Source organism: Rhinolophus hipposideros (genome assembly GCF_964194185.1).
Source record: "Rhinolophus hipposideros genome assembly, chromosome: 25".
In the NCBI taxonomy this organism is placed as follows: Eukaryota; Metazoa; Chordata; class Mammalia; order Chiroptera; family Rhinolophidae; genus Rhinolophus; species Rhinolophus hipposideros.
The window spans coordinates 14439685-14456200 of record NC_138071.1 but is presented as its reverse complement, the minus strand read 5'-3'; the positions used below and the strand labels follow the sequence as shown (position 1 = coordinate 14456200).

General features: G+C 39.5%; 1 protein-coding gene across 1 annotated transcript; it reads right to left on the bottom strand.

Moving 5' to 3' along the window:
- Positions 1–7435: 7435 nt before the first annotated feature.
- On the bottom strand, positions 7436–14483 carry SSMEM1 (serine rich single-pass membrane protein 1; the record flags this gene model as incomplete). The annotated part of the gene is made up of 3 exons (XM_081038535.1): positions 7436–7929; positions 9495–9549; positions 14301–14483. The coding sequence occupies 3 exons, from the start codon at positions 14481–14483 to the stop codon at positions 7436–7438; spliced, it is 732 nt and encodes a 243-aa protein (XP_080894661.1).
- Between the last annotated feature and the right edge of the window lie 2033 nt (positions 14484–16516).

The window sequence follows — 16516 nt, the reverse complement described above, 5'->3', positions numbered from 1 at the left end:
TACGATGGAATATTGCTTGGCCATGAAAGGGAATGGGCTCTTGCCATTTGCGGAGCATGGTTGGACCTGGAGGGTACTGTGCTGAGTGGAGTGTCAGACAGAGAAAGACAGATGCAATGCGATTTCACTCATATGTGGAATCTAAAGAACAAAATAAATAACAACAAAAAAACAGAAACAAATTCATACATACAGAGAACATATTGATGATTGCCAGATGGGAGGGGGTTGGGTGTGTGGGGAAAAAAAGGGGGCAGGGATTAAGAAGAACAAATTGGTTGTTACAAAGTAGTTATGGGGATGTACAGCATAAGAAATAGTCAATGATATTGTAATAACTATGTATGGTGTCAGATGGGTAGTAGACTACTCAGAGGGATCACTTCTTAAATTATATAAATGTCTAACCACCATGCTGTACACCTGAAATTAACACAAAATAATATTGAATGTCAACAGTAATTGAAAAAATTTTAAAGTGGGGAAAGGTAAAGGGAAATAAGAGGTCCAAATTTCCAGGTATAAAACAAATAACTCACGGGGATATAATGTACAGCATGGGGAACATAGTCAATAATATTGTAATAGCGTGGTATGGAGTTAGATGGTTGCTGGACTTACCATGGTGATCACTTCTTTAGGTATATAACTGTTGAATAATTATTGTTTACCCCTGAAACTAATATAATATTGTATGTTAGCTATATTTTTAATAAAAATCTTTTTAAAAAATGCTTAAACGATAAGGGCACTATTCTTGCCTAATAAGAAGTCAAATAGTAGGATGTTTCCAGACTTTGTTAATGCAGCAGCTCAGGACCTACTCTTTTCCATATTGTCACTCTGACATGTTTAGAGTAATGCCTTTATGGACATGGGTAGCTGTCACAGTTGCAATCGTCATGTGCAGACTTGACATCATTCACCAAACAAAAAAGGAACAATTCTTCCCTGGGTCTTTTTTAAGACTGAAGAAACTTTTCTCAGAATGCCCTCACCAGCAAACTAGAATTAGATCATGAACGCATGCATGAACCACTCGTTGACAAGGGGAACGGCACCACCATGGCTGCTTTAGACCAATTGGGACCTAACTCTAAGTCTTTAAGGGAAGGCGGAACAATGGAACAAAATGAGGATCTGCTAGAATAGAAGGAAAACAATCAAAGGAGGCTGCCACAGACCCTTTCTGCATCTGAAGGGGTACAATCAGAGAAAAGAGACAAAAAGACTCTGGCCCTAAGTGGCATTTCTCCAAGCCCTTTTGTCTCTGACTCAACTCTGACCTGCCAGTCAGTCTTACTAACCCTGGCTGCAGACCCTTCCACTAGGATCTGGTTTTTATCTCCCCGCTTCCCCCTTTTGATTTATACTAATTAGTAGCAGAGTTGGCTCCCTGCCTGATGTTCTCGCTGCTAAATCAAGATTTTGAACACATGAAACTTCATGGTGAGAGAAGGCCTTAATAAACAAAGACAATTATAGACAACAGACCCCTGTAATAAGGCAGCTTGAAGAACAGCCTGTGAAAGAAGCCAAGCTCAAAAGAAAAAAAATGACTAGAAAACAGTATTACCCAGGATTATAACATTTTTGTTGTGTTTTTTTTTTTTTCAGTATATCATGCTTTACCTTTTGTGCACTGAGTGGAAATCTGAAATGAGAAATAAGTTATTCAAACAAAGACAAGTATATGTGTTTTCATAATACATCTTTTCCCAGCCAACTTCTCGAGGTCTGTCTAATAACTTACATTCTACATCCAAAAAACTTCAGTTTTCTATTTCCATCTGTACCTTTGTTAAATTTGAATATAAAGTGCAGCTTTTTTACACCAAAAAGTACCTATAATCTGATATTCAGTTGACATATAATAGATACCAAAAAAAAAAAAAAAGGCATTTTCTCTCTTTGTCTCCTTCTGCACCCCTGCATGTCTGTGCCTGATTTGTATTTCCCCTTACCCTCCCGTGTACCTCTGTGACCACATGTTTCTGACAGGTAGAGAATATCCAGGTGGCCTGGTACTTGGAAACTTGTCAGATGTTATTCAAAGCAATAAAGAACACATCATACAAGTCTTTGGTATATTGTTACAGGGAAACCCTGTTTAGAATTCACTAATTGGGAATTTGTGATAATTTGAGGAAGGGCTGGCTGAAGTTAACCTTTGTACTATCTATGGAAAAAAAAGAGACAGAGAAGGAGAGAGTTCACTGAAGTTCCGAATAGTGTAAACAAGATTGGAAGGGGAATAATTATCTACTTAAAAGAACCAGTTGTTTTGAAAAGCTTTAGAAGTATCCTTTTACATACAAACAGGGTAATTATGATTTAAACAAAGGCTGGCCTGTTTCTAAGGCTTCTTTGAAATGTCAATTACAAATTATTCTTGTCTATTCACCAAGGCTAAACCCACCCCTGTGTACCAGGCAACAGTTGGTTAGCTTGCTTCCACTTACTCTATTTGGAAATAATAAACCTAAAGTTCTTTTAAAGTAGTATAATTTAATTCAAGTTTTTCGCTAATCTAGACATTGGTCTATCTTCTAATGTGGAAGAGGATTTTACTAATTACTAGCATGTAACAAGCAGGAATGCGTGGAGTGACAACTGCTTCACTAACTTAGCGGAATAGCTGCTGATACAGAAAATCGACAAAGAACACTACTCCAAAACAGTGGCTTTTATTTTTCACCTTACCGTAGTAAGACACACATTTCTCATTGCAACTGAGCACACACACACACACACACACACACACACACACACACACAGAGAAACAAAACAATACTTACCCTTATTATGTGCAGTAGTCTGTTATTTTCTACTTATTTTCTAATAAATGCTAGTCACACCCACTAAATTGATTTCACAATCTATTAACGGGTCGCTGTTTTGAAAACACTACTCTAGAATCTGTTCAGAGAGTATTCCTTCATGAGAGAAAGGGTTGGCAGTGGGGAAGAACTGTGGTTGCCATCTGGTTTTCTTGATGGTGTTGAAAGAGGGCCCGGTTGGGATCCCTGTAGTAGAGGCCTCTCCATGTCCCCAGCCTCACCTTTCCTTGACCTACCTGTAGCTTAACAATAGATCATTCCCCTGTGGCTTGAGCTCCGAATGTCCCCTGTCCCAGTTCCCTGTTTAGGAAAAGTACCCTGAAACTTATGATTAATACCCTTAGGCCTATTGATCACAATCTCTATGCTCTAGCATTCTTTCCATGCTATTCCCATCATTGTTCCTGTGTTGTTGACGCCACTCTACGTTGCCAGAAGGAAGGTTCCTTGGAGACCCCTGGCATCCTCGCTTAGTCTCTGGAGGACCGTCCAGATTTTCCCTTAAAGACCCTAAGCCGGTCTGAGAATGCTAAGGCAGTGTTTGAAGGTCAGATTACCGGTGCCCTGACAATAAAGGCATATCCTACCGCCCAACTCCTGTCTCGGTCTATTGGCTGAGCAGTGCAGGCAGCATGAGCCCCAGGACTCGGTTGCTCTCCAGTTTCAGTGTCCTCTCCCCATTCGCCTTCTCCAAATACTTGGTCATTAGCCTCACTTCTCTAGTCACTCCTGCCTCTTGTTTCTTAACACTTAATGCAAAGCTCATTCCCATCCTCACCAACCCTTCCAGCTCATTTTCCATTCCCCCTCTTTTGTCAAAAGACCAGTCTGAACTCCTGACAGAGAAGCTGGCCAGACTGACCCACTGCAGAGGACGCCAGCTGATGCTGTGTCGCCTCTCCACTAGCAGTGTGAGCCCTGTCCAGCTTTAGGGAACTGTCCCCATCTTTGCTCAGGTTCTGACTCTTGGCTCCATTTTCCATTATCAGGCCTCTGTTCTCCTTGGACTGAGTTTGGTATTTGGCATTGTTCTCCCAAGTGCTTATCTAATCGCTCTCCACTGAAAACATGGATAATGTATTATCATCATGGTAAAAACAAAACTTTTGTGGTCAGACAAGGCCCAGCTCCCCCACACTCACAGCTCTAGGATCTTAGATATGTGAGTATCATTTCATTTCCTTAAGCCTCAGTTTCATCATCCATGAAGTTGGGAAAAATATCTATTCTGCAGGCTTGTGAAGGGTAAATAATCCTTATGCTTACCTTATGTGTGACATATGGCAAGCACTCTCTAAATGTTACTATTATCAGTATTATTATTGTTGCCGTTTTTATTATTTAGATTTGACCTACTGGCTCATCTCTCCTCCCACCAAAACCACACACCCCAGTCCTCAAGGGTAGATACTAGTTCAGAGTTTGAGACTATCTATGCTGTAGCTATAGTTCCCAGCTCCCCCATGCCCCAACCCATCCCAATGCCTTCTCTCATTCTTCGCTACATCCATCTCAGTTAGGCTTTTCCCTGTATCCTATAGTTCCCTGCATTGCAGGTCCTGAGGAGAAATTTCATTCCTGATATAGTTGGACATAGCTACAGACGTCAGTTCTGATTCGTTAGCTGCATGGAAAGGCCATAGATCGGTAAGAGGCAAGCCTAAGAATTTTATGCCTCTTTTCACACAAGCCACCGAAACAGGTGGTCACCTTCTGCCATAAGAACCGAGGCAGCCTAGTTAACCCCATTCAGCAAGGAGGGACTGAAAAGGACACTTGTTATGCAGTTTGGGGACCCCACCTTGACAGCTCACACCAGGCTTTGCGTACAAGCAACATCCAGCCGGGAGGAATGTCTGCAACCCTGGTTCCAAGAATTGTCTCCCACCTCACTGGCCCTGGACCTCGCCCATTAATCCAGTTCTAACATGCCTGGCTATGCTTTTGCTCCTTATCCCATGTCCTTGCCTTATTCCTTTGATCCAGTGCATTTCTTCCTCTGGCTTTGGATGTCCTTCCAGCTATGTGTGGCCTCTGTTTTGGGTTTAATGTACTCATAGATTACCCTTGTTAATCCCCTCATATTTACAGGCCCTGGTTTAACTCAACCCTGATTCCTTCTTCCTCTAGGCAGCTGTCTCTCACCCCCCTGACACTGATCTGTTCTAGCCCCATGGATAAGACCATGAAAAGTAGCAGTCTTTGATATAAATGCCTCTTCAGATAGTAGTGTCATTTGTTTATGTTCCAAATCCACAAGCAAAACATTTGGGGAATGTGCTGTTGCTCTGTTATCTAGAAAAGTCATCCTTTCCTGGTGAGATTATATCTGCTGGGACATCACTTACAGCTGTGGAGGAGATGGTGGTGAACTTACTTTAAAGTGAGGAGCTTCCATCTTCAGAGAATAATGGGTAAAATCATAGTAATTAAGAGCCCAAATGCTGAAGCCTGAAGACTAGGGTCTAAATCCTACCTCGGCAACTATTCTATATTGTGACCTTAGTTATTTGCTATGTTTTTGTTTTGGGGGTTTTCTTTGTCTTGGTGCTATTTAGATAAACAAGACAAGCAACTTGATCATAGCAAGTTAGGAATATCAGAATTATTCACTAAGTTTTAGATACTGACCCCTGTCCTGCTTCTCTGCCCCTGCCCAGCTCCTCCCTTCACGAATTGTATAGAGATTCAACTGAATTATTTATGTCATGTTGTCTGGCACTATGTTGGGTCACAGAGACACAGTGGTGACAAATCATAGTCTCTACCTTTAAGGGTAGATAGATATATATATAGGGGACAGCAACATTTACAAACAAATATATTAGTTAAAATGTTAAGGATTCCAAGATGGGGGACTTTTCAAGGTACCCTGGAACATAAGGCAGGGCATAGTGAGTTTTCCTGAAGGAACACATGCAGGAGGGTATTGAGAAGCAAAGGAAGTCTCCAGGAAAAGGTTGCTGCTTGAGCTGAAACTTGAAGTTATCCTTTCACCCACAGCCTCAGACCTATTTCAATCCTGAGGCAATCTGAATAAGAGAACCTCCATAAGCTTAGAAATGACACCCCGTCCTGGTTCCGATGGTTGGGGCTCCCACATTGCCCCCCCTGGTCCATTTGTTGTAATCAGTTAAAGAAGCTGCTATTATCAAAGTGACTCCTAAGCCCAAGTCAGAGCTCTGTGATCTCTCTGCCCTAAAAGGCTCAGTCTTTAGTATTATGTTGCAATCTTTATCGTATGTAGTACTTAAGTCCTCCCCTAAGACTTAAAGCCCTTCTTTGAACTCTAGCCCAGTGACCAGAGTCTCTGCTGCTTATCTTGTCCTGACCAGCCCTCTTCTCTGGGATCTGGGTTTTGCTTTATACCCCCGCTGGGGTTCTGCCATCCATCTAGAGAATGATCTCCCAAATGGCCACCCACCTACCTAGGCCTAATGAATACCCCATTGCTGGGGCCCCCATTTAACACAGCGCCAGCTATGTCTGGGTTGCAGCTAACTTGCAACAAAGACTCTCTCTTTGACCAAACTGTAGTTAGGCTCCTCTGAGCCCTCTTCTGGACCACATCTCAACTTTAGTGCCCATCCTATCTTTGGCTTACCCAGCCCAGTGTTCGCAAGAATACTGCTAAGTAAGTTTAGTGCAAGTCCCTGACCCTTGATAGCTGATCAAGTTCTTCATCTTCCATCTTGAATGTGTAAGTCCTTGGCCGGCCTTTAGCAAGAATCCTATTAGATCAGTTTAGCAAGAATCCCCCCAGCCTTGATGTTTTCTCCTAGTAATTCCTATCCACTGACCCCCTTACCTTACTCTTTGGCTATAAATCACTGCTTGTCCTTGCTTTATTGGAAGTTGAACTTGATTTCTCTCCTCCGGTACAACAGATTTGACCCTTATTACAATAGTCTTGAATAAAGTTTTTAACAAATGTCAGAATAATTTTTACCCTTTTAACAAATGTCAGAATAATTTTTTCTTGAACATTTGCCATGCACTTTGCACAATAACCATGGACAGCCCACAGTCCAGCTGCCCCTCTGGGTCTGCTTTCCTTCCGTGGTCTACTCTAGGAAGAAGAGATCTTACTCCCGGCTGTTGAGCTCCTCTTCTCCTCACCAGCCTCTAGCTGATACCTGTGCAGTAATAAAGCTCAGGTAAAGTCAGTCACCTGGTAATATGAACCCGGACAATATGGGCCAATTCTAACCCAATTTATCAGGTAATTGAAACACAGGAATAAATGTGAATGGTTTCTGAACATAAATATATTTTCAAAGAGCTTTCTGATTAGTATTACAGACATAAACGAAATACATACACTCAAGGAATAAAATATCTGTCCTGTGCTCTGTTGATCAAAAAAATCACAGTGGATGCAGCTCTCTCATGCTCCAGTGGTGCCATAAACAAATTCATTGGCCTGTTTTTGGACAAAGAATTATCTGCAATTTTACCTCATGGGTTCCAAGTATTTTTTGTTGTTAGTTGAGAGACTTTATTATAAAAGCCTCCTCACCTACAGATCTGGTGATTTTTCATGTTTTATTTATCCCTTTCATTTGGCTTCAAGTAAGGTAAGGACTTGAGGAAATTCAAAATTTACCGTATTTTGTTTTAATATCAGGTACAGGATTTTCCTCTTGAATATCTCTCTTCATTAGGGCTGTTACTGAAGTGTTTTGAAGGAAATGGCGTGTCAACCATTCATTGGTGCTCGAGGATTTGCAGTGGAGGCAGGGCCATTCCCTGACTTGATAACTTCCTACATTCTTTTGCCTCTGAGCTTTATTTTTTCTCTTAACACTGGTGGGGGATGGGGTTTCACTTTCACTTTCCTTCCATGAGGAGGTTCCCGAGTCAGATTCTTCACTGCAGTACTCAGTAGTATCACTGTCAGGTTGGGTCTGATTCACCTGGCTGAATTGAGAATGTTGCTTGGCTCGTCTGCATTCAAGATAGGCATTGACCCAAGCCACTTCAGAGTCCGTTACAGGGGTCAATTGGTTCTGCTTTGGTTTTTTCATCATTTGTAAAGTGTCCGAGGTACCATGTTTGTTTGGCCACTTATAGGAAGTATCTTTGCTTGCTAACAACCAATGAAACAAATCAACAAGTTAGGCACATTGTTGGTTACTATACCTTTAGATTACCTATTAGCCTATGATATTTGCCGGCTCACTCTTAGCTGCCCTTTGACAAGCCACTGCTTTTCTCCACTCATTTGCAAGCGTTGGCAGCTGACTGCATTTTCCAGTACAATACCAAATCTGCCAACGACCAGAAAGGTCAAATAGATTCTTAACATATTACTTTTGAAGTTTCATGGACCCTGATATAAGAGCAAGGGAAAAGTCTCCAAACTTTTCCAGAGAAGGACACTTTTTTCCTTTCCCTTGAAGTCTTAAAGATTCAAGTATGTATATGAATGTGATTTGGGTAGCAGGAAACAAAAAAGAATCTTTTCTTTATACAGTGGTCCTGGAGTTGGTTTGCAGCGGCCAGCTCGCAAGACCTTGATTGTTAAACTTCCAGGAATTTTGAGAGTTGTTAAACACAGCCATTAGTAAAAATTAAATTATCCAAATGTACCACTAAGTCAATTTATTACAAATAAACATAATGCTCAAAACATCACTTCCTAATTATTTTATTATGACGTATGCTCTTAAAGTTATTTGTCTGCTGTTATCTGGATGTTGGAAATACGCTGTAATGACGTGCCACTGTGCAGCTCTTCCCAACTCCATGTGCAATAACATCATCTTGGTAACTTGAAATGAGTTTGTATGGGATAAAAATCAACAAGCACGGAAAATCAGTGCTTGATTTATGGTTTGGTTGACTGTCTAGTCTTAAAGTGATGAATCTATGTTACTAATCTATGTTACTAATCTATGTTACTAATATAGATGACCTTTTAAAATGTCATGTTTATAGACACTACATTGTAAGTAGCACCCAAAAATGAAAAAAAAAATATTCCAGAGCATTCTAAAACTATTGTCCAATTCAGCAAAGAATTCACTCACATCACTGACAACTAAGTTAAGTTCCAACATACATCTTATTTCTTTTATCTCACTCTTGAACTTAAGGGAAAGTAGCATTCATATTGGAACTACACTTGTTCATCAACTATAGCCATAGGTTGGCTCAGGATGAAGGGTCTGGCAAAAATGAAGGAAAGTATTTTGTGAAAATCAGTAGTCTATATGGAATTTACCATAAAGAATATTATGTTTTATTATTTGTAAATTGTGCGATATACATCCTTCATATCAGTAATTTTTTTTACAAAAATATATACACACAGTTTTGGAGAGCCAGTTGTTAACCATTTTCCAGCACACCGCTGCTTATCTAGGTTATTGGAAAAGATGTCAGTTACTGCTGGTAATACTGGAGAAACTCTAACCATAAAGGTTTGTAAAAGGGAAGCTGTGTGAAGAGAGAATGCTGAGGAATGAACAGAGAACTTGATCTTTACCTGCCAGTAATTTATAGCCTCTGCTAAAGGAACTAAGTTATCCTGCACGACAGCAAGGAGCTCATCCAATGGCCACCACAGGATTGGGAGGCCTAGAACACTTTCCAGACTCAGCACATATTTCTCTAATCATAGTCCAATACTAAACATGCACTTGCTCTCACCTTTACTTACGGAAGTGCTTGACCCAGTGTCTTCATCCTTTTTCTTCTCAGACATCTGTTTGGGAAATATAGATTAGTGATGGTGATCTTACATCATCCACACCCTCAGATCATACACACCCTCCTAGTCCCAGTTAGTATGTACGGATACAAAAGTTGCACATGGAGAAGGCTGATAGGAAAAATATGGATTCATTTAAAATATGGTGTGGGAAGAGAGTTCTATGGATACTCAGAAGAACCAGAGAGATGAACGTGTGGGTCCTAGAGCAAATTAAGCCTGAAGCATTGCTGGAGACAAAAATGCAAAACTGAAACTGTCCTTCTTCCGGCACATCACAAGAAGGCAAGGTTTTTTGGAAAAGACACCACTGCTGAGAAAAACAGAAGGCAGCAGGAAAAGAGGAAGACCAAGTATGAGACGAATTGACTCCAGAAAAGAAGCCATAGGGGTGAGTCTATGAGCAGGGCTGTGAGGATGGGACATGGTGGACGTCACTCATTCAAGGAGTTGGAGCCAACACAATGGCATGTAGCACACACAATAGTTATTTCAGTTGGTTGTTTTTCACTCACATATATACTTGTTAAAAAAATACTATTGCCTCAGGCCCTTTGACAATGTCTAATTTTAATCATTCGGTGCAGTTCAGTAGATACTTATTGAGTTCCTATTATGGTGATCCCACTTCTGCTGCATTAGGAACACCATGCTTTGGTAGCAGAACCTACCAAAATGTTCTGAACCAAGCCAAATGGAAAAAGGCTTGAGAGAAAATAATACTGATAAGGAGCTATAGGTTATAAAGTTTTGCTGTACTCACATTATAGAAAAATATTGTTTAAATATCATTTAAAAAACAGATTTGATTGTAGTAGGATTAGTTTCAAATTACTTTTTAAAGGACATTTTATCAGGTCACATTATCGATAATTCTTTCAGAACTTTACCTGAATTCGTATACTTACTATCTCCTAAATCCTTCAGAAACTTTCCTCCAAAATGCAACCATAATATATTATCTGTGAATATGGCAACCAGAATAAATGATTTCTCTGAATAGTTCCAATTTCAAACATTCTGCTCCAATACTCCATAAATATATTTGTCCCATTTTTTGGGAGTCAGTGTACCACTTTCTGATGCTGAAAATGGTTTTGCCAAATGATATAAACATAAAGCACCTCATCCAGAATGTATCAAAAACTTTAGAGGGCGGCAGTTTGGCTCAGTTGTTAGAGTGCAGTACTCATAACACCCAGGTCGCTGGTTCAATTCCCACATGGGCCAGTGAACTGCACCCTCCACAACTAGATTGAAAACAATGACTTGACATGGAGCTGATGGGTCCTGGAAAAACACATTGTTCCCCAATATTCCCCAATTAAAACACAAAATAAAACAAAAACACTTTAGAAAAAAATCATAACATTTTTGACATAATAATTCCTCTGTGAATCTATCAGGAAATAATTCTCAAAAGAGAGAAAGTTTTGTGTACAGAAATACTCATCACAGTGTAATTAGGATAATATAAAATACAAAATTCAAAAGTAGGCAGTAGGTTAATAAATTATGGTACAATTATACAATCATATAATATATATTTGTAAAAATTATAGAAAAAATATGTCATAACACGAGGAAAAAATATATTAAGTTAAAAAACGAGGTGCAAATTCATATCTGCAGTATGATCACAAGTTAGCTAAAAATATAGGGAAAAGAAGACTTTAAGGGATGTACACAAGTATTAGCAATGGCTTGCTTTGAGTGGTGAAAGTGATTTTTTCTTTTCTTTTCTTTTCTTTTAATTAAAGTTTATTGGGGTGACAATTGTTAGTAAAGTTACATGGGTTTTAAGTGATTCTTTTCCTTCTAATATTCCTACAATGAGGAAAAAAAATGAATTTATATAGAGTGTCAAACTTCCTTTGGGTTAAAAAGTGCCATACTTGTGCAGATCCTTCACCCATTCCTTTCTTAATATCTGATCTCTACAATGGTAGGCAAGTATCTTGAACGAGGTACCTCTTTGCTTTTTGGGTTACTGCAATCATTCCCTGAAAACCTTCAGAGTGGAATCCTCTTTTAAGGTACCTCTTTTTAAAAAATGTTTCTGGGGGGACTTATTTTAAATTTAGTATATATAAAGACCATTATTAAAAGATTAGACATTTGTAAACATAAAAGTTAATAGTAGTTGGTTATGTCTATGTAATCTGAACTGCTTTTTATTCATTTTTTTCTACTTTCTTATAATTTCCACATTTTCCATAATGCATAGCTTTGTAATGGAGGGAGAAAAGTGTTTACAAACACTTATTAGGTTTATATCATTTTCAGGGAAACCTTCCATATTTGATTTGATGTCAAATCAAAATATAATCACAAAATCAAAAGAAAGATTTTGCATCAAGCTAAGAGGAATCATATGAACTGTGGTCACCAAAAGTATTTTACTGTCTTTTGTGACTCAGTGAGTGAAAAGAGCAGCAATGCCTGACCTAAGGGGTAGCTTAGAACAAAGGAGAAATCTGGGCTTTGGCTATGCCTTTATGCCACTAACCAACTGTGTGATTTTTTTTTTTTAATTTTTATTGGGGAATATTGGGGAACAGTGTGTTTCTCCAAGGCCCATCAGCTCCAAGTCATTGTTCTTCAATGTAGTTGTGGAGGGCACAGATCAGCTCCAACTCCAGTCACCATTTTCAATCTTTAGTTGCATGGGGTGCAACCCACCATCCTATGCGGGAATTGAACCAGCAACCCTCTGTTGTTGAGAGCTCCCGCTCTAACAAACTGAGCCATCCTGCTGCTCCAATTGTGTGATTTTACCAAGCCACTTACCTCCTATTTCCTCCACTTAACAGTTTAATTTCCATATATGCAGAATGAGGAGCTTGAAATGAGTATTGTTTGGGAAAATTCCAGCACTAGCAGTCCGAATGAACACCAAAGAAATATATAAACTAAACATAGTATACATAGTCTCTGAAGGCAAAAGGGTAAATGCATCTTTAAAAGTGACAAATCCAGAGGCAATCAATGTGCTTCGTGTTTAAGGATAATTACCACCACATTTCCATCACGCTTTTACCATTACTTCAAGGGTTGTAAATAAAGGCTCAGAGTTTAGCAGAGAAAATGAAGTTCAAAGTGAAGGGAAAATTCCATCCTCCTTGACTAGTTCTCATATGGTTCTCAGATTTCAAATCTGGGACCCTTCAGAAGAAGCAGTTCAGCCGATTTTAGCTGCCATAAGGGAACAAAGTGAAAGACGAAACCTCTAACATAATTAAGGTTTTAATCAGCACTGAATAGATTTAATTCAACATTTCAACTATGCTTTGAAGCAAACAAATGATATGGCAGGAAACTTGGGTCTCTTGCCCCCTCTGTCACTAACCACTTGTGTGAGATTGGACAAGTCACTTAATTTATTTGGGCCTTATCAATTAAAAACAGGAGACATATTGCTATCTTACTTGCGTACAAACAGGAGACTGAACCATATGCTCTCTTGGGGTCCTTGAAGCTCAGGGCTCTATGACTCCATAGAGCTGATGCAAGCAAGGGAGCAAAAGAATAGCTTAGACCTCGTAAGTGGTCTTCATGATGAAATCGCCAGGAATCAATTTCAATTTTTTGTTAATTTTCTAAAGTAGCTTTTCTTGCCAGACCAGACAAATTCAATATACTTAGCTAGGGAGTCTAAGATATGTATAAGCTATCACTATTCTATATCTCCTTTTGGCAGACTATCTACTTTAGGAAACATTTAGACTTAAGATGAAACTTCTTAGGGGGAGGAGAAGGTGAGGGAAGAGTCTTCGAGTATTATAACGGAATCCAGCTGGCATAGACATAACATACCTCCTCCTTTCCATCTACAGCTGAGATAGCACTAAGTCTAGCTGACCATTGCGAGCCCAGCGCTCTGGCTATAATGCTATAAACGGTGGTGGTTAGATTAATCATCAGCCAGGTATTAATGGCCAGCAAGGATTCCACGTCAGCGATTTACAAGAGCTTAGTTACTCATAACATGCTGGAGCACCATAGTCCTGAAAAAGCGGGCTGTCTCATTCCTAAGAGAATGGCATTTTCTTCTGCTACCAAGTGATCTAGAGTGGTGACTTCAGTTCTGTTTAGTTTAGTTCTGCAGCTTATTCTATGCGGAGAGTATATTGCCCCCTTCTAAAATCCCCAAAAGGCTACAACGTGTATTCTATAAATACAACATTTTTTTTCGTCTGTGATTAAAATTACATGGCTACAAAAGGAATTTGGAGGTCATTAACCAGTAGGGAAGTTTATCCCAGCATTACACAGCCTATGGACAAACTGCAAACAACCTAAATATCTCAAAATTACAGATTTGTTATAGTGCAGCCACAAGAAAAAATCATGCAGTCACTAAGAATGCAGCTGCGTGAATGTAATTTGGAGAAGTGTTACACTATAATATTGCCTTAAAAAGCAGAATATGAAATATATATTATAATATATTGCCTACCATGTAAGATCAAAGATAGAGAGATATATTGGGATAGAGAAAAAAAAAAAAGAACATACTCCAAAATGTTAACAGTGGTTATTTCAAAAAATAGGATTATAGTAATTTAAGTTTTCTTCTCCATCTTTTTCTACATTCTTGGATTCTCTAGAATGAGATTACATTATTTTTAAAACTAGAAAACAAACTTTAAAAACTAGTTTCATCACAGTGAAGTGAATTTATTTTATGGAAAACCCCTAGTATACAGTAAACACATTACTTTAAATGAAAAAGGATATCCTACCCAGATAGAAGCCCGAGAGAAGAACATCAAGACCAATATAACGACAAAATACCAAAGCAGGAAGCTCCCTATTGCCCCACAAGAGTCATCCTTCCGGCACTGATAATCTTGATTTGGAATGGTAAAACTTAAAGGTACGGGAGGAGGATCCACCTCCCAAAATAAGGAAAAAAGATCTCCCATGATGGTTTCTTGCGTCAGAAATAAAACATGCTCCAAGGGATAAACATGACTGGGAAGTACTTCACTCCATGTGTATGACAATTTCCTTGGCAACCTATTATGACATACCCTTCAGCAACTGTAACAGGAACTGTCAAACACTTCTTGGATTTCTAAGTTTTGAAGATTTATCTGAATTACCTCAATGAAAGTTTATGTTCTTTCCCCCATAACTCAATATAGGGCGTTCTGCTTTAATCTTTTTTCCCCCTGAAATAGGTGTCTATGGTAGATCCTCAAACAATATCAGTTTGAACTGCACAGGTCCACATGTACTAGGATTTTTCTCAATAAATATCTGTACTGTTTTTGATCCACATTTGGGAGCCCAAGGATGCAGAGCCGACTGTATGCATTGATTTAGCATTTTATACAGGGGACTTGAGCATCAGAGGATTTGGTTATCCCTGGGAGTCCTGGAACCAAATCCCCACGGATACCAAATGTAGTTAAGTTTTGGGGGAGTCAGAGTTATACTGGGATTTTCTACTGTGCAGGAATTTATGCCCCTGTGTTCTTCAAGGATCAACTGTACTGTATTTTCTTTCAAGGCAGTATTTTAATGTCTTCAAAATCTAAGCCTGAAGTGTTCATTTTTTTCAGTCTCCTTTATATGTCTCATATCATTGTAAATTAACACCCACAGTTCTAATGTGTTACAGACTGAACTTTGTCCCCCCAAATTCATATGTTGAAGCCCTATCCCTCAATTTGACTATAATTAGAGACAGGGCCTTTGAAAAGGTAATTAAAATTAAATGAGGTCATAAGGATGGGGCACCAATCCAATATGACCAGTGACCTTGCAAGAAAAGGAAGAGACACCAGGAATGTGCAAGCACAGAAAAAGAAAGCGATGTGAGGACACAGAGAGAAGGCAGGCATCTTCAAGCCAAAAGAGACAAGTCTTAGAAGCCAATCCTGCTCCATGGAAACTTGATCTTAGATTTTCAACCTCCAAAACTGTGAAAAAATTAATTTCTGTTGTTTAAGCCACCCATTCTGTGGTATTTTGTTATGGCAAACCTAGCAAATGAATACATAATGCCAAAGATAAATTGAATTTGGGTAGCAGTAGTGTTCCTTTTTAAGCTTTCGATAAATGCATAGTAATTTATAGATCACATTAAGAGGAAAAATATCAACGTGTCTGTTGTGAATTACATCAAATCTGTACAATTTCTTCTTAGGAAAGAGTCAGACATGGAGTGGTAGGAACCTGATATCCTCGACTTGTACATTGAAACCTTTCACTTTGAACAATTTTCAAGTAGTTTATCTCTAAATCTAATACTAGAAGCGAAACACCATTGCTGCTAGGGCAATCTAAACATTATAAAACTGGGTGTATGATGTTTTTATTAGGGGCACACTTCCCTGCATACCCGAGGGCAAGTCCCCAGGCCCTGCGCATCCTGGCTGTGGCTTGCTGTCTGCCTTAGACCTGTGTAGCCTCCTCCAGGAAGCTCTCGGGGTGGCCCGAGCTGAGCCCACCCTCCTCCCTGCTCACTGCGCCCCACCTCGCCTGCCCATTAATGACCTGCCAGCCTTCCCTGGGGCTGAGCTCCTCCAGGCAGTAACCAGAGGTTTCACATCCCTGCATGTGGCTCAGTGGCAGTGTAAGCGTTTGTATTTGTTAAATAAAACCAAACTAAACTCCATGATGAACCTTTCCTCGGGATTAGAAGTTCTTCCCCCCAAAATTCAGGGAATTACAGATGGGGTTTCGTTTAAAACCTCAAAACCACTAGCAACGTGAACACATTTTGGTTTTTCCTGTTACTGCTGCACCCTCATTACATGGATATTTAAAAAAATAACATCGGGTCAGAATACTTGATTTTGTTTTTTAACACAGGTGTGAGAAATGCTCTGTGATTGCTAATGGTGTCTGGACACATTACCACATACTCTAGCCTACGATTAGCCACCCAGCTTAATAACATCGGCTTTAAAATGTGGGTACATAAATGTCCTAAGGAAGCTAAAATTAT